The sequence below is a fragment of the Thunnus albacares genome, chromosome 18, assembly GCF_914725855.1.
Source record: "Thunnus albacares chromosome 18, fThuAlb1.1, whole genome shotgun sequence".
In the NCBI taxonomy this organism is placed as follows: domain Eukaryota; kingdom Metazoa; phylum Chordata; class Actinopteri; order Scombriformes; family Scombridae; genus Thunnus; species Thunnus albacares.
In genome coordinates, this window is record NC_058123.1 from 2,573,072 (window position 1) to 2,590,909 (window position 17,838).

The 17,838-nt window shown below is 40.0% G+C and overlaps 1 protein-coding gene across 1 annotated transcript; it reads right to left on the reverse strand.

Annotated features, from left to right (window-relative positions):
- Window positions 1–284: 284 nt before the first annotated feature.
- On the reverse strand, window positions 285–8,416 carry LOC122968861 (RNA/RNP complex-1-interacting phosphatase-like). Its single transcript, XM_044334363.1, has 9 exons — window positions 8,034–8,416; window positions 6,591–6,666; window positions 5,366–5,497; window positions 5,160–5,283; window positions 4,075–4,135; window positions 3,930–3,976; window positions 3,767–3,842; window positions 3,554–3,682; window positions 285–2,501 (listed from the first exon to the last, which is right to left on the reverse strand). The coding sequence occupies exons 1-9, from the start codon at window positions 8,069–8,071 to the stop codon at window positions 2,015–2,017; spliced, it is 1,170 nt and encodes a 389-aa protein (XP_044190298.1). The 5' UTR covers window positions 8,072–8,416; the 3' UTR covers window positions 285–2,014.
- Window positions 8,417–17,838: the final 9,422 nt, after the last annotated feature.

Sequence of the window (17,838 nt, forward strand, 5' to 3'; positions counted from 1 at the left end):
AATGTTTTAGGCACTTTAGATGTTTCACATGAAAACGAGCTCTGAGCTGAACTGGCAGCAGTTTGAAGAGATGCATTTAATAAATAATATTCAATCATATTTTATCCATGAAGCAAATAAATCTCTACTTCTTATAATAATGATCTAATAACAGTGTCTGATGAACCAATCACCTCGTCTCCTCAGCTGAGGTAATTTGACAGTTTTAATATTATGTTGTATTTTACTTCACCAGGTTATTAAACTTAAACTAAAGCTTGTTATAATCTACTCTGCTCTTTTTGAACTGACATGTCTCAGGTTGTTACTGATCGATAATAACTTGTGTGTCTTTTTAATGTCATATGAACATCGTTTTGTACAAAAAAAACAAGACATTTGTGAGAGTTTTTAGCTGAAGCTTGTTGTAACACTGAGTCAGAATAACAGACTGGTGATTCTTACATTATAGCGTCTCAGAGGAATAATTACAGCAAGAAAACATGTTTTAATAAATCACTGACTGTTGTTTCACGACAGAAAAACTTGAAACTTGAAATGTTACATTAGTATTTTGCGGTGATGAAATCAGCAGAGATGCTCAGAGATTGTTTGCATTTTATTCTTTTTTTTTTCAATCTACAGAGCTGCTGTCAAGTCCACGTGGTAGAAAACATGAACACACACACACACACACACACACACACACATAAACTGATCATTAAAACCACGTCTGACAAATGACATTCACTGAATTGATTGCTGGTGGGAAGCCAGTGAGGGATCACGTCCTTGTCCCTGTGCTTGATGGGATATTTCAGTCATTTTTCAAGTAAAAACAGCTTTTAAATTGTGAGAATTTGCTGCTTTTCTTTGTTTTCATTGTTTTATCTGATAGTAAACTGAATATATTTGGGTTTCAGGTGGCTGGTCGGACAAATGAAGACATGATCTGATGGACATTTTTCATTTCATAGAAAAAGTGATTGATCTTTAAAAGATAAACTGATAATGAAATGATTGTTGAGGTGCAGCCCTCGTTTAAAGGAGGAGGGTCAGATCTGTGTGAACATCACAGCTCATCAGGCCGCTGAAAAGGAAGCGACTGGAAACCCCCCCCCCCCCCAAAAAAGTATATTAAAAATATAAAAACAGTCTGATAAAAACAATATAAAACCTGTCTTTAAAAGTGTCAACATTTCTTCTTCTTCTGTGACTTATGCTGCCTTTAGATGGAACTTGATGGAACAACGCCGCTAGACAACATGATATTATAAGAGCTGGATACGACGCCGACGCCACTCAGCCAATGTTGCCCCCCAGTGGTCACTCGCAGTATTGCGGCGAAAAATCCCCATTTTAGATCACAACCGTAAAAGAGACGTCTCTAAAACTGCTGACAGGACGCCTCGAACTGCAAATAAGGTCAATTATGAGTCTTTCTATGATGAGTATTTGATCCGTGGAGGTTTTTATATTTGTAAAACATTTAAAAATCTGTGACATCATCACATCTTTGCTTTAGGAAACTTTTTTCAGACGTTTAATAAAAGATTCGTTGATGAATCGACAATAACAATAACTATTAGTTGCCTTAATTCTGAACTGCGTTTGTTCTACATCACTTACACTGATATTGATTTAAAGGGGACATATTCTGATTTTCTGTTATTTATATCCTGTTCTGATGTCGGATGTTTAAACACGGTCAAAGTTCCAAAACTTGTATGAAGAAATGCTGCCTGCAAGTCAACAGTCAGGGCTTCAACCTGCTCTCAATGAACTGAGGGGCTTCATAAAGCACCAGCAGAAGATAAATAAGTATTTTTTTAACTGGAAATCATACAAAGATCTTCCAGTAGAGCCCCAGAAACAATCAGTGAGTAACACCTTTCAGTGTGAATATGTTTTGTAGTTTTGGTGAACTGTCCCTTTAACACACATAAATGAACCAGAGAAGCAGTGTAAAACCTAATGAAACCCATGAAGCCGCCTGCTGTCTGCTGTGCTGTGATGACCGCGGCGTGTTTCAGCTTCAGTTCCAGTTTCTATCAGACTGGTAGTCGTCGTACGGGTTCACTCGAGGTCTGTGTGAGTATCTGTGCTGATGTCTCATCTTGGGACCGGCCCACTCCTCCTCACGTCTGCTGTAGCCGTTCGACTCGTTGGTCCAGCGGGAGGAGTAGTGGGGGAGGTGAGAAGGAGGAGGAGTAGGGGGAGGATAAGGATAATGGTGATAACTTCTTCTTCTGTCCTCCTGAAGGTGAGAGGGCCGACTCCACTGCGGCTCCGGTGGAAGATACCTGGACCTGGTCTCCTCTGAGCGGGAGGGTCTCCTCCACTGGCTGTCAGGGGGAGAAGGAGGAGAAGGAGGAGGAGGAGGAGTCCATCGGTACGGGTGGAAAGAGGCTCCTGCTGGAGGATGAAAGGAAGGGCGAGGGAGTAACGGCGGGTAGGGGAGGAGGCCGTCCTGCACAGGGCGGTGATATGAGCGATGGTTCGTTCCTCTGGGAGAGAAAGACCTGCAGGAGAGAGAGAGAGAGAGAGAGAGAGAGAGAGAGAGAGAGAGAGAGAGAGAGAGAGAGAGAGAGAGAGAGGACTTTATCTGTAAATATATAAACGTCTACATGAAGCTGACTAAACTGTAAAACTCTTACAACACCAGAACAGGTCATTCTCCTCCTACTGGGCATGTGTGACAGACGAACAAGTCGGCCACAGAAAACCAGCGAAGAAGCAACGGTGTAGTGTTTCCTGGTTTATTGCAGCAGATTCCAACAGTCTGAGTACAGAAAGGTGGCAGATCAGCTACGATTAACTCTGAACAAACTGTCAAAGTTGTTCTTCTTCTTCCTCTTCCTACTGCCAGCATCTGTTCTGTCAGCACACTACAACCTTTTCACATTTACGCACTCTGGAGGCCGTTTTCAGGGGAGAAAAACATCGTTTTAGTCTGAACAGAGGAACAAAAGAAGAAGATGCGTTTACAGATGTATCCAGCCGAGTGTGAACCTGGTCTTAGAGGCGGTGCGATAGTAAACAAAGTCAGTAAAGCTGAGTGTCCATATAGCATTTTTCTCCACAGCCGCTCCGAGCGCTTCTAGTTAAATATCTCTGAACTTTTCAGAAAGGCGGCGGTGTCGCTCCTTTTCAGGCAACCAATCATGTATTAGACGGGGCGGGGACTCCTCACCCGTCACCCTGGTAGCCAGGAAAATGGAGGAGAAGCTTGTTCCGGCCGTCTATTCTGATCTTTATGATATATCAGACAGAAACTATCATAACAAAAGACAGAAAAGCTCGTCTGTAGGAGCTGATCAGACGGACACCGAATGTTGCTGCTGAGCGTCGTCATAGATATTGTTGTCATAGAAACAAAACCCACGTGCAGCATTTTTTTTCCTGTCAGCACTTTTCTACCAGAGAAAAACACTATATGAACACAAGCCCTTAAGAGACACGATTAGATGTGAATTTGCACGAGTTGAAAATGTTTCTTTTATATTTCGTGCTTCATGTTTCATAAACAGAGACGAGACTTTATAATAATGTTGCTCATCTCTCTGGTCCTCACCTGTGCTGCCAGGAGTCGTTAAAGTGTCGTCTCTCCTCTCTGCTGTCGGACTCTAGCGGAGTGTAAAGCGGTCGGTTCACAGCCTGACCTCTCTTCGGCTCCTGCTCGCTCTCCTCCATCCCATCGTTACTGTTAAAGACAAGATCACGTGAGCAGAAGAAGAAGAGAGACGACGACGCTGCTGCAGAAAAGATACGAGTCGCTTCGTTTCACCTCCTCTTCGCTCCGTACTGTAGATCTTCCAGGTAGTTCTGTCGCTCTATGTCGTGACCCCGCGACGAGTTAAACACTGAGAACAAACAACACGTGAGATGCTTCACTTTCATTCACAGACGTGTTCTTCTGCAGAATGTATTCAAATAACATCAGTACTCACACTCTATGGCCTCTTTCGGATCCATCCCATCGACATCGATCAGATACCTGCAGGTCAGACACACCTGTTAAACACAGTCACACACACACACACACACACACACACACACACACACACACACACACCTGCAAAGCTTCATACACACCTGCAGATCAGGTAACCGGTGCGATTCAGACCGTGTGTGCAGTGGACTCCGATCAGCTTGTCTGAAACAGAAATGACAGATAATTTCAGGGTTTTAAAAATGGTTTTGGTTTTAAAACCATTTAGAAAGTAATTTAATACTTGTTTCATACTGTGAAAGTATGAAACCTACAATTATTTATTATTACATCACATTTTTTGTCAGTACTTCCAGCAGTAAATCACAATAATTCCTTTAATGAGACTCGAACCTGAAGCAGCAGAAAATGTTGCAACTTTACAGACTAAACAATTACAATGATCTGATCTAATCTGGTTTCATTTTAGATGAACTAAGCTACCAGTTTCCTCCTGATTCCAGTCTCTGTGTCTAAAAACAACAACAACATGGGGACCAGAGTCGATCGACAGGAAATTAATGGAATAATCATTTTAGTCATTTTGTTGAGCAAAAACACTAAAACTGTTCTGGTTGAAGCTTCTCGAATGTGAGGATTTAAAGCTTTTCTGAGTCATACGTGACGGTAAATGAACAACCTGATGACATCACCGTGGGCTCGGAGGAACTGTTGATGTTTTAACACATTTTTTCTGCGACGATTATGAACATTTAAACATTCCTGGTAAATATTTTGTACTTTTCATTTCATTCTCTTCGATTTCAAATTGAAACCTGTAGCAGCTCTTCTCACTTTCACATATTTTTTTTACTGTAAATGACATCATTTTATGTGTATTTTTGACTGTTATGCACCACAACAACAAGGCAAATTCCTCGTATGTGTGAACCTACTCGACAATAAACATGTTTCTGATTCAGTTAGTTCAACAGAAAATCAATCAGCAACTATTTTTATAATTAACGAATCCTTTTAATCCTTTTTTTTAAATATTTACTAGTTGTAGCGTCTCAAATGTGAGGACTTTCTGTGTCGTACGAGGTAATGAACTGAATATTTTTGGATTTTAAACTGTTGATCAGACAAAACAAAACATTTGAAGAAACCACATGAGCTCTAGGAACCTGTAACTGCTCCTTTAAAGAAGATGAAGATGAAGATGAAGCTGTTGTCGTATCGTTCTCACCGTTGTCGGCGTTGTCCTGTAGAAACCTGCGTACGGCTCGTTTGAAGCTCAGGATCGTGCCGTCGCTGGGGATCTCGTGACCGGCTGTGAAGATCTTCACACACATCAGAGAGTCCGGTACGTCCTGCACGCAACACAGTTACTATAAACCACTTTAACGGTTAAGAAGAAACCCCGTGAACATCTGTACAGGTGTGTTTGTGTACCTGTGGCTGGTAGTAGCGTTTGGTGAAGGTCAGGTCGATGATCAAACCCAGTTCTTGATTTTCTTCTTTCAAAGCATCCAGCAGCTCCCAGGGTCCGAACACATCAGAACACGGAAGCTGACGGTTCAGAGACTAAAGAAGAAGAAAACACATTTTATTAGTCTCACTGCTCGTCGACAAACGACTTTCAAAGAAACCGAACCGCAGCTCTGTTCACACCTGGCATTAAAACGCATTAACATTGAGGACGAACTGAGATCCGATCATTCAGACCACATTCAGAGGTGGTCTGGGCTGCATATGACCACAGGGCAGGGATGGAGGGGGGCACTGGGAGGGCAGGGGGGGCACTGGGAGGGCAGTGGACCAATCAGAACTTGGCAGAGACTCAGCAGCCAACGTTTCTCCGTCTCAGAGCGCCTGAGGTCGTCACTAAATGAGAAAAGCTGGTCCACCTTTCATGCATGAATTATGATAACCTCAGTCAGGATTTGTTTTTATTCCTCTTTAAACATGGGATGACACACTAGAGTCCACTGTGGTGGCTGATGTGGAACTATACCATTAAAACCCCCACGCACATCTAAGAAAACAGCTTTGGAATAGCTGTTCACTGTAGTGAAAACCATACATGAAAGGGTTAAAGGTCAATGGACTGCTCTCTCTCTCTCTCTCTCTCTGTGTTAAGGTGGACTGACTTTAGCTGCTCCTGAACAGAGAACCAAGCAGGTAGAAGTGAAGCCAATGTGTAAAAACCATAAACCTGCATTCTCTCTAACGGCCAGCAGGGGGCGACTCCGTCTTGTATGGAAGTCTATGAGAAAATGATCCTACTTCTCTCTTGATTTATTACCTCAGTAAACACTTTCCTGATGAGTTTATGATCTCAATCGCTAGTTTCAATTCTTCTTCAATACATCATGATGTTCATTCAGTAAATTATGGTCCCATTTAGAGTAAAACAGACCATAAAGCAGCGTATGCTTTAGGGCGGGGCTGCGTTGTGATTGACAAGTCGTTGGCTGCAGTTTTTGTGCAGCCCGCTTAAAACCAACAACGCGTTTGGTCTTTGCAAATGAAAGAGATGTTAGGCTACGTGTTTATGCGCATACAGAGCAGCGGGAGTGAGATCAGAGATCACAAGTGGAGACGCTTCTAACGGAAGGTGTGAACTGTCCACTGGTGATGGGATCAGCAGGTGTGAACGAGGCCTTTAACTCCTCACGTGTTTCAGCGGCACTTTGAAGGCGATGAAACGAGTCCCGTCGAGTCTTTTTCCAACAGCTTTGTAATCCAGCCATCTGTAGGAGAGCAAAACACCACAGTTACAGTCACATTATATCAAAATATAAGCTCCTAGATGTAGTTATTGCTGTAGATTTGATCACTTTAACAGCTTAAGATGCATTTTTTAATGGGTTTTACAGAAGTTTGCATCAGTGTGATGTTATTTAATGGTTTCAGTTACAGCTGCAATGATTAGTTGATTAATCAATCGTCTGACAACTAATCAGCAGTTGTTTTAAAGATGGATTCCATTTCCTGATGATCGACTTGCAGCTCAACAAAAACATCACTGGAGATTCATTTTAAAGAGACAAACATGTTTAACTAGAGCTCTTCAAAACATCCTAAATAACATCTACATACTCCTAAAAATAATTTAAAAGAATTCATTTTAAATAAGCAAATACCTCCTTCATATGTTCTCAATATAAGTATTATGAGCTTGATGTAGTTAAAGTATTGCAGTAAAAGTACATAAGTATTATGAGCTTGATGTAGTTAAAGTATTGCAGTAAAAGTACATAAGTATTATGAGCTTGATGTAGTTAAAGTATTGCAGTAAAAGTAGTGGTTTGGTCCCTCTGACTGATATATTATTATATATGACATCATTAGATTATTAATAGTGAAGCATCAGTGTTAGAGCAGCATGTTACTGTTGTAGCTGCTGGAGGTGGAGCTAGTTTACACTACTTTATATACAGTTAGCTAGTTTAGTCCAGTGGTTCCCAACCTAGGGGTCGGGCCCCTCCAAAGGGTCAGCAGATAAATCTGAGGGGTGGTGAGATGATTAATGGGAGAGGAAAGAAGAAAAAACAAAGTTCTGATACACAAATCTGTTTTCAGTTTTTGGACTTTTTCTCTAATCTTTGATTTTTGCTGAAATATTGGATCATTTGAACATTTATTGAAATGAAAGCATGTGAGAAGTTTAGAGGGAAAAATCACTATTTGGTGGAGCTGTTAACAACTCATAGACATGTGAAATGTGACCCCGACTACACACTGCTTTTTGTAAGACGTCAAAAGACAAAAAGGTTGGAAACCACTGGTTTCATCTTTAACAATGTGTTGTATTTTAACAGCTTGTTATATTATCCATTGTGTCAAATCTTCATCTGAAAAGTAACTAAAGCTGTCAAATAAATGTAGTGGAGTAGAAAGTACAATATTTCCCTCTGAAATGTAGAAAGTAGCATCACATGGAAATACTCAAGTAAAGTACCTCAGATGTTTGGATGTTTTCATGTCTAGTTAGAGTTAATTACAGGTTATAGAGACCCAACAACAACACGAAAAGTTCTTCTATTTGCCTTTTTTATCCAAACTATCCAACATGAATCAGTTTCCTCCACATTGTTGAATGTTGTAATGTTCTCACCTGTCCGGTATTCCGTTCTTCTTACTGTGTCGGGACATTTTCACACTCTTCTTCTGTCGCTGCTTGTTTGTCTTCTTCCTAATTTTTTAACCAATATATCAATAAAAACGTAAACAGCGGAGCAGGTGTAGACCCGGACCCGGAGCGGCTGCCTGTCAGTGTTACTGAACACAAGCAGCGGAAAACATGCTGTTAACTATCGGACTGAAACCGGCCGCATGTTATTCACATCCACACGTTCACAGTTCACATCACAAGCGACCCAAACAAGAAAGCTGCTGTAGACTCTGCAGTCGCGGGAATGTGACGTAGGTAGTGACGCGCACTCTTGTGCTGCGTTCAAGTCATGTCGGAGTTATCAGAGGTGAAGGTACGTGTTATATGATTATGGCGTTAACATTCTGCCATTTATATAAATTTCAGGAGGTAGAGAACAAACGGTGGAGTTTACGTCAGGTTTGGCTTTTCAGGGCTGATTTTAAACAGCAGTTGAGCCATTTTCAACCCACGAAATGTTGATTTTTTATCAATTTGGTGCAGGGACGGGTGTGGTTAGAATGTTATCTTTATCTTATCGATACTCTTATTGGTCCGGTTCTTTATTAATACTCTTTTTCATTACTAATGACTTGAATAGAATACATTTAGAACAGGATTAGAACTAATTTATATTTTAAATAAAACAAAAAACTGTTTCTAGAGCAGCAACAGCAAAGTCACTTTATAAACTCAATAATATCCCTGGAGACTAATCTAACATGTCAGTGAAATATATTTATTTCTTTTATAAATATCGTACTAATGGTCCAAAATGATGTGAAAATACACAGTTTTCAGTCAAATCAAATGTTTTTTTTCCTGCCTGCTCTCTGCTGTGTTGCTGACCCAACTATTATTCTGCTCGTAACTTAATATGATGATTTCAGTCAGTTTAATTCTGTATTTGTGGTGTTACGCTGCTGTGACTGAGAGATGGAATGAGGGCACCTCTATGAAGCTGTGCATTTGCTGCATCAATTTTCTTTCTTTCTTTTTTTTTTTTTTTTTAAAAAAAACTGTCCATCATGAGTCTGATGATGTTTTAGGAGTGAAATAATAAATCTGTGGAGGATTATTTTAAAGCTGCAGCCTTTGTAAAAGAAATAAAGTCTTGTTTTGAAATGTGAGACTGAACGCTGCTCTGTTTGCTCTCTGCTCAGCTAACAAGATTTTAAAAAAAAGCAAGTTTGCTGCTGACGGAATAAATAACTCTTCTAATCAGAGAGTCACCCAGAAACAGCTCCTCTTCTTCCTCCTCCTCCGCTTCCTTTTCCTCATCCCCTCTCTCCTCCTCCTCCTCTAACAGCAGGTACAAGAATCAAGGAAACAGCCACTTCTCTGAGAGTGAGGCCAGTTTTCTCGTCTCCAGGAAACACTTACTGGGACGTTGAAGTTCACAAACTGTTTCTTAACATTCACTTCCTGTTCTGTTGTGAGCTTCACATCCAAACAGCAGAAGAGGAATCAGAAGACTCTGAGAAGCAGCATTAACAGACTATAATGTGAACTACAGAAACCGTTTTACTTCTCGCTTCCAGTTCACACCAATAATCTGTATTAAAACACAGAATTTAAAGGACAAGTTCACAATTTTTCAAGCGTGTCTAAAATAAAACCTCATACAACCCCACTTCAAAAAATCTGAACTATCCCTAAAGAAGCACAGGAGATGAAACTCTGGTGCTTTCTTTTGTCAACCGCCACTAGATGGCGCTTCTGTAGCAGTGACACCATTTTGGACTGAGAACACCATCACATTCATTCAAATTCATCACATCTTACATGCCCAAAATCGATTTATCTCACAGCCAAACCAGAAAATTTCTCAAAATAAGTTACAGTATATACAAGTGATGTCACCATACTACAAGTAAAACCAGAAATCCCATTAAGGACACACTCATTCATTTAAAAACCCTTTTAGAAACATTAACAATTGAACAGAAACTTTGTGTGTTTCATTATTTAAGCACACAGGCAGCATTAGTATAAGAGTTACACATTAAATATCAGCCTTTAGCCTTCAAATAGAAAACAAAGCAGCCCAAAAAACAGTTATTTCAAATCAGAGGAACTGTATGAAATGTGATGCTGTAACAACAAATACAGCTGTGTGATTATTTTGTACAATCTTGTAGTTATGACTGAAACTTTAAGTGTTTCCTGGTGATGTGTTGATACCTAAAAACACTGGTATTAGTATCATTTTCTAAATGCTGGTATTGATTTGTGTCTACGGTATCCATGTATTGATTCTTGTGACATCCCTTATTATATCCACTTTGTAATGTGGTTATCAAGTTGTTTAGAAGAATGATTTCCAAACTGGGATCCAAAGACCACCAGGAGTCCTTGAAGGGGCTGCAGGTGGTTCCCAGCAAAAGCACAAATAGATTAATTTAACTTTTATTACACTAACTTCCAGGGAATGTATCTTCTTAGAGGGGATTTTTTTCAGACAGAATCCTCTAAAACACGGCTCTCTTGTGCATCTATTCTGGAGTCCTCAACGTGAAAAAGTTTGAGTTTACCTGGTTTCTCAAAATCCCAACATTGCTGTATTTTTCTAGCTTCCATTTATGTCCATTGCTCACAGTTGTTATATGTCATGTCTTTCTATTTGGAGCACTCAGTTTTTGTTTTTTTTAATAAATTAAATTCTGAATGTTAAATTGAATTTCTGCTTTGGTTCTTTCATAAATATAATAAATAAGTAAGTAAGTAAATAGTTATAGTAGTATGCATATTTATAATATCAGTAGAGGCATCAAATATATGACAATAGAATAGAAAGAATTTTAGTTTTACTTTTGTGCTGCAGTTTGTAGGAGGGACGTTTGACTGGGTTCACGGAGGTCTTTGATGAGGGAAATTACATGGGTAATAACATGAGTAATAACATGGGTAATAACATGGGTAATTGCATGGGTATTACGCCTTCAGTCCAACATGGCGGAGGCAGAGCCCTGCGGCTGCGCCCTGATGTTCTAACGGAACAACCAATTAGCTTTCACTTCTTATCAAGTTCTTTGGTTACAGTACGAACGACTGAAGTCCACGAAGGCTGCGGCATTAAAGTCCGGAAGAAGGACATTTTGATTCAAACTCAGAGACTCTGTTTCTGGTGGTATTTACTCTCTGTTTTGTTTGAATTCGTGAACGCTTCCGGTCCTGACAGCGGAGCTCTGCAGCGGAAACGACCTCACAGAGAGGAGCTCTGCAGACAGACCGTCCTGCAGATGTTTGCAGGTGTTCAGCTTTTTGTAAGTTGACCTACAGGAATATAAACTGGTCGCTACGGCTCGTTGAACTGCCAGAAGCTTTTCTACACGCAGGAGTGTTACAGCGTGTTGTTGGGCTTGGAGAACATGAACCACTTTTACATTTGATGATTTTACTGCAAAATGAAAGTATATTTGTTTCAAATTATAGTTAATATATATATCTCAAGTTGTTGTGTACCCACGGGAATTAAAACAAATGATCTAATTATTATGGTTTTAGAACAATGAGCCATCAAAAAAAGTTAGTCCAATGGCACACCTTACCCCAAGGTAGGGGTAAAATGAACATGAGGATGGGGTAAAATGAGCGGGGTAATTAGTGTTACCATTAATACTGATATAAAAATTACACAAACAATCAAACAATTTTGAGATAATTTTGAACTTAATTAATGGCATCAATTTAACAAAAAACTCTATGATATGTTTGTGTCCTGTTCAACATGTTACCTCAACACTTTCAGTAAAGATTAAACTGTGATCTTTGTGTGTTAGCTACAGAGAGAACATGTGTATAAATGTGCTTTTGTGTATACAGACAGGTGACAAATTAAAGGAAAAACTGGTCCAGGTCTGAATGCTGGCATGGTTTGGGTCCACTTGTCCCCTTAGAGGGAAGGGTCACTGCTAATCAATATAAAGTTGTTGTGAGTGATCAGCTTTATCCTATGATCAAACATTTCTATCCTGATGGGAGTGGTCTCTTTTAGGATGGTTTGATGAGTATTAAATGAATGATGTGAATCATATTTTATGACCCTCACAGTCACCAGATCTCAAACCAGCTGAATACCTATGAGAGATTTAGGAGTGATGTGTTAGACAGCGCTCTCCATCACCATCATCACAACGAGGGAATATCTTTTTGAAGAATGATGTTCATCCCTCCAGAAGAGTTCAGAGACTGTAGAATCAATGCCAAGGTGTATTGAAGCTGTTCTGGCAGCAGGTGGTGGTCCAACACCTTACTAAAACACTTTATGTTGATTTTTCCTTTAATTTGTCACCTGTCTGTATGTACAGCATGTTTGTGTGGCGTAAACTTAACATCAATCAACAATTAGGTATTTATTCATCAACATTGTAGCACTGGCAACAGGAATCAAATATGAACAGTGTTTCTAGAATATCTGAAAATATTTTTGGGGTGTAAATTGAGGCATTGACTCAACTTGCCCCAACATCACTGGCACGTTTTACCCCACAACCTCCATTTAGACAAAACTGTTTCATACAGTGGCTCAGATCCACAGTTATGTTGAGTTTATGACCTTGTTTTGTAGCTCACACTGACTTAAATTATTTTAATTAAGATACAAGACTGATAACTTTAGTAACACGATGAATTCACATGACATGACAAAAATCATTTCTTTTGCTTGATGTGCTTGAGTCCAAGATGGATTGAGTCATGTGATTTATACTTTCTTAATTTGTGGTCACATGATTGGTTTTGTTTATGGTTACCTAGATAAAGGGATTGTCTCATTTTACCCTGTTCTACTGTAACTATACTGTAATCCCTTTACCTGACTCTAAGTCTGATCTGAGAGCAGCTGACGGTGTTATCTGATGTTATCTTTGTCTCCACCCACAGAAACTCCCAACTGTCAACTGAGGAAACCTTCAAGGAACCTTCTGAAAATGGATTTTTTTAATCTACTGAAAATGCTCTATTTCTACACAGATTCATTCACCAAACGGTTCGATGAGAGGGAGCCGAGGATGAGACAGACCGTGGGCGCGCTTCTCAAGATCGCTGCTGAAGTTAAACGGATACAGAAAGAATCAGAACCAGGCGCCATCGCACTCAACTTCATGGTCGCGGCTCTCGTAGGTGTCACTCTGTTTTATAAAGGCTTGACACCAGCAGCAGCAGTTACCGTCGCTCTAGCGGTCCTTCTTCCTCGTTTCATTAAACAACTAAAACACAGAGTGAGAGGAAACCCAAAGGAATTGAGAGAACTGATGGAAGAATCCAGAACAAATGTTGACTTGCTGAAGAAAGATCTGGAAAAAATAAAAACGCTTTGTGAGGAAATGCGGAGAGAGTCGGTCGGAGCTGAAACAGGAAACGTCATCCGGCTGGAGATGTGCGTTCTGGAGGTGTTCCTCACTGCTGAAAAGCTCTCCAGAGTCTCTCACAATGATCAGCGTGTTACAGACGCAGCTGATCAGTGTCAGAAAGTTTTCACTGGGCTTGAAAAGGTGAAGAAAGAACTTAATGACTTCAGAGAGAGAACTGACACTGAGAATAAGTAAGCGAACTTCTAATCCTGTTTTTTCCTGTAGGTCTGCTGTACTTCTGGTATCCTGGAGAGGGATCAATCTTCTATTTCTAACATGTTTTCTCTGTTAAATGAGTTTTTTTTCTTATCTGAATCATTGATCTAAGGACAGAGGATGTTGTGTTAACCTCAGGGTTCATTTGTGATTTGTGATATTTGGGCTTTATGAATAAAATTCACTTGATTTACAATCAATCTCTGGACTCATGAGTGTAAAGTCAAACATCTCTTACTGAAAAACAAAGACTGTCTTTATCACACGATATATTTTTTTTTGTAAAAAATCCAAATCTTTTAGTTGTTCACATGAGATCCAGATGTTGTGTAATATGATCATAAGTCATCATCTTGTGTCCTCACAACATTAAACGTACAATATGTAATTTCAGCCGCTAGGGGTCTCAATCAAAACAATAACAATAGACGGAGTGTGATGACGGTGTGAAGTAGCAAGGGATCATGGGAGTTGTTGTCTTTGTTGCTAAATAACCGGCTTCACCTGGATAGGATTACTCCAGTGTTAATAATAATTTTACCGGGAGCCGAATTATCCGCAGAGGTCTCCTCCTCTCCAAAAACAAACGTACATGCAAATTAAAATCGTTAAAAATACTAATTAAAGCTGTTTCACCTAAAAGAATCAATGTTTCTCCGACGATGTTCGGCGAGCACCGGACCTCCTGGAGGGGCTGTTAGCCGAGCTGCTGCTAACGTTTGCCCAGTTTATTTCTCTGATAACTTAAGATCCAGACGTCCAATGACTAAAATCCTTCTTCCGGCTAAAAGATATAGTTAAAAGCGACCTAAATTGATCATGAAAATGTGGCTTAAAACTGTATAAAAGTCAATTTATAACAGTTTGTATGGAACAACCACAACGCCAATGTATTATTTTGTATGTGTGTAAGTTACTCTTTGGTAGACGCCATTGTAGCGGACAAACACAGCGCCGCTGTATGCATCGTGTGCGTGTTTACTCTTTGGTAGAGGAGGTATTTTAATGTAGAATAATTACATATTATACCTTTGAAAACCATTAATGCTCATTTCCTCTGGCTGTGTGGTTGTCTGCTGTCTTTATGTGCAGTTTTGTTGATGTGGTTATTAAGCTAACTGCTGTTTGTCTGTGTAGCAAACAAAGCAGCAGCTTTATTAGTTCTGGGCAGAAGATGGCTGTTTGTTTTTCTTAATGTTTAGTAATCAACATCAGGTAAAAATATTTATTTTTTCTGACAGGCAGTGAAAACCTGATATCAGATACAAATTTAGCATCATTACATCGACCTTCGTTACGTTGTGTTGAAAGATCACAAAGGAAAGGAAGATCACAGGCATCTCTGCAAAAAAACCCCCAATGAGATGGGATTGAGGTTCCTCAGTCATCTGAAACTGCCCTGGCCATCAGGATGATTGTCCTTCCTTGAAATGGGCAACAGGTTGTCACATCTCAGTGGGAACCTCCAAATAATGTGGCAATTGTCTGAAAACACTAAACACACATATGAAATAATATACAAAACACTGCTGGGTTGAAGATTAAAAATGATTATTGTACAATAAGGAGAGAGAACACGCACAAAAATTTGCATCAGCTTGTCTCAACGAACAAAGAGCAAAGCTAATCTATTAGAGTTTCCGAAGGTACAAAGAAATGATCTGTGATTGGACGGTGTATATTATTTTAAACACTTGTGATAGGTAGGCTTTCGGCCTAGTAATGCCACCAGCTTTTTCCTTGTTTTCCTCTCCATGGAAGCCCCTCCCTCTGCCGCTCACTGGTAGGAGGCACACAGATCTCACTCTTGATGCATTTTGTCCCATGTGGTTAGGGAACAGGCTCGTCTCCTGGAAGGCATTTTGAACAATCAGTTGCCCAGGCCCTGCAGGCTGGATAACCTACTTTGAAGGTAACTGTTGTAACTGTTGAGCTCATCACAGTGAAGGCATTGTAAGTTGATAATGCCCCTGGGTTGCCTTGAATGTCCTGTGGTTGCTTGAGATAGCACTGACCTGGGTTATCAGATACTTAGTTGTTTGAGGGTTGTCATAGCCACTGCTGTTTTGCCTGTGTTACCTTGCTGCTAGTTGTGCCTCCTTTTTGTACATGTGTTCATCATTTATAAGCTGGATCCAGCTTATAGGTGGATGGCCATGGGAATGTTGGTGCCAACTGCTAGGACTTGCTAGCAGTTTTTCCTAGTGTTCCTGCCAGACGAACAGGGTGGTGTACCATTGACGTCCCTCTCCCCTTCACTGCATATGGTGGTCTGATGTGGTAACTGTTTGCACTTTAACTCTGTCTTTAAAGGTAACCCCCTACATGTCTGGGTCCTAAAGATTTTGAGGTGGTTCACACTTACTGATTTTATCTTTTTCTGTAGCGTTCATGGGAAGTTGGCACAAACATTTTGCCTCTTTTTAGGACTGTTGTGCTTTTATTGAGTTGTATGAATAAAACTGCCCAAAACCTGATTTTATAACTATTGTTCAATAAATTGCCCATCCAGCGTCAGAATTCATGTCTCTGTGTTAATTTGGTACTATCTGCGGGGATCCCAAAATCAAGTTAAATTTCCAACGCCAAGTGGCGTAGTTAACATTGAGGCCCACTAGCCTCGTTACTTGGCAGAGCGCCATAAGATGTTATATGATCTAGTCACCTCATACCTCCTCATTCACCTCATGCATATCACATACAGACGGATGACAAATAAAGGAGAAACATCATTAAGTGTCTTAGTAAGGTGTTGGGCCACCACATGCCAAAAGAACAGCTTCAATGAGCCTTGGCATTGATTCTACAAGTCTATGAAACTCTACTGGAGGGATGGAACAACATTCTTCTAAAAGATATTCCCTCATTTGGTGTTTTGATGATGGCGGTGTAGAGTGCTGTCTAACACCTTGGTCCAACATCCCCCATAGGTCTATAATGATGTCTTTCCCATAGATCTAAATGCAGATGTCACTTTAGTCAGTGTTCTTATATTTGCCTGTTCTGTTCATCATAAGCAATAAAGATAGATAGATAAATAAATTGTGCCAACTTTAAACGCAAAACGATTTGTACATTGAAAGTTAAATGTGGTCTAAGGTACATAAAATATCAAGGCAAGTGTGTATACATATATACATATTTATATACATTGTTGCTATGGATGAACAATAAGTCACTTAACATATAAAACATTTTACTGGATGGTAATTAGTGTTTTGTTCAGTGCTTGTTAACGAATTCAAATATAGGTCAAATTTGACCCATGAACACTAAAAGTGTAAACATTCATGAAACTGGACTGTCAGCCCTCCAGGAAGTGAATGAAAGACTGAAGGCAGAGAAGTGAATTTACAGTGTGTGTGTGTGTGTGTGTGTGTGTGTGTGTGTGTGTGTGTGTGTGTGTGGATAATAAATAGACAGACTTAAAGTGAAAGTTCTCTGTGAAGCTGTGTTTGTGGTGAGTTGAACCTTGAGGTAACACTGTCAGGTGTTACAAATGCCAATTTGTCAGTGAAGCTATACAGTAGCATCCATATGATTTAAATAGTAAAAGAAACATTATAGAGGCTAGGGACATAATAGTGTAGAGAACCAGTAGAATTAATCAATCTATACATTTTATTCACAAAACACTGTAAGGGAAAACAAACAAACAAACAAATGAACAATGGGATAATTTGGGAACAGAGCGGAGTGCTGTAACCAAGTTATCTGCCCATCAAATGTGTGTGTTGGTGTGTGTGAAAGAGCATATATGTGCGTGGTTAGTAAGAGGAGAAAGGAGGTGCAGCAAGAAACAAACTGTTTGTCACAGTTTGAGAGCCAAAGTTTCCTGCACTGCTATTTTCACTTTCATGTGCATGCGTTTGTTTCTGAATGGGACCAATAGTCCTCATGGAGACCAAAGCCCAGTCCTAATGCAGCAAAACGTCATTTCTGAGGTCCTGGTTAAGATTAGGGGTAAGGTGTGAATTGAGGTTAGGTTATGGTTAGGGTTTGGGTTAGGCTGTACAATATGAATGGTCTAACAATCAAACAATGTCCTAACAAGGATAGCTGTGCTTGTGTGTGTGTGTGTGTGTGTCTGTGTGTGAGTGTGTGTGTGTGTTTGCCTCGCCTTCAGTCAAAGTCCAACTTAGAGAGCAAAGGACAGAAGCAGGTCGACAACAAGAGTAAAAGACAATAGAGACTCTTGT

Coding starts and splice junctions, on each gene's coding strand:
- LOC122968861 (XM_044334363.1), bottom strand. CDS start 8,071: ATGTCCCGACACAGTAAGAAGAACGGAATACCGGACAG. Junction 6,667..8,033: donor AAGAACGGAATACCGGACAG/GTGAGAACATTA, acceptor GCTCTCCTACAG/ATGGCTGGATTACAAAGCTG. Junction 3,843..3,929: donor TCCGAAAGAGGCCATAGAGT/GTGAGTACTGAT, acceptor GTTTGTTCTCAG/TGTTTAACTCGTCGCGGGGT.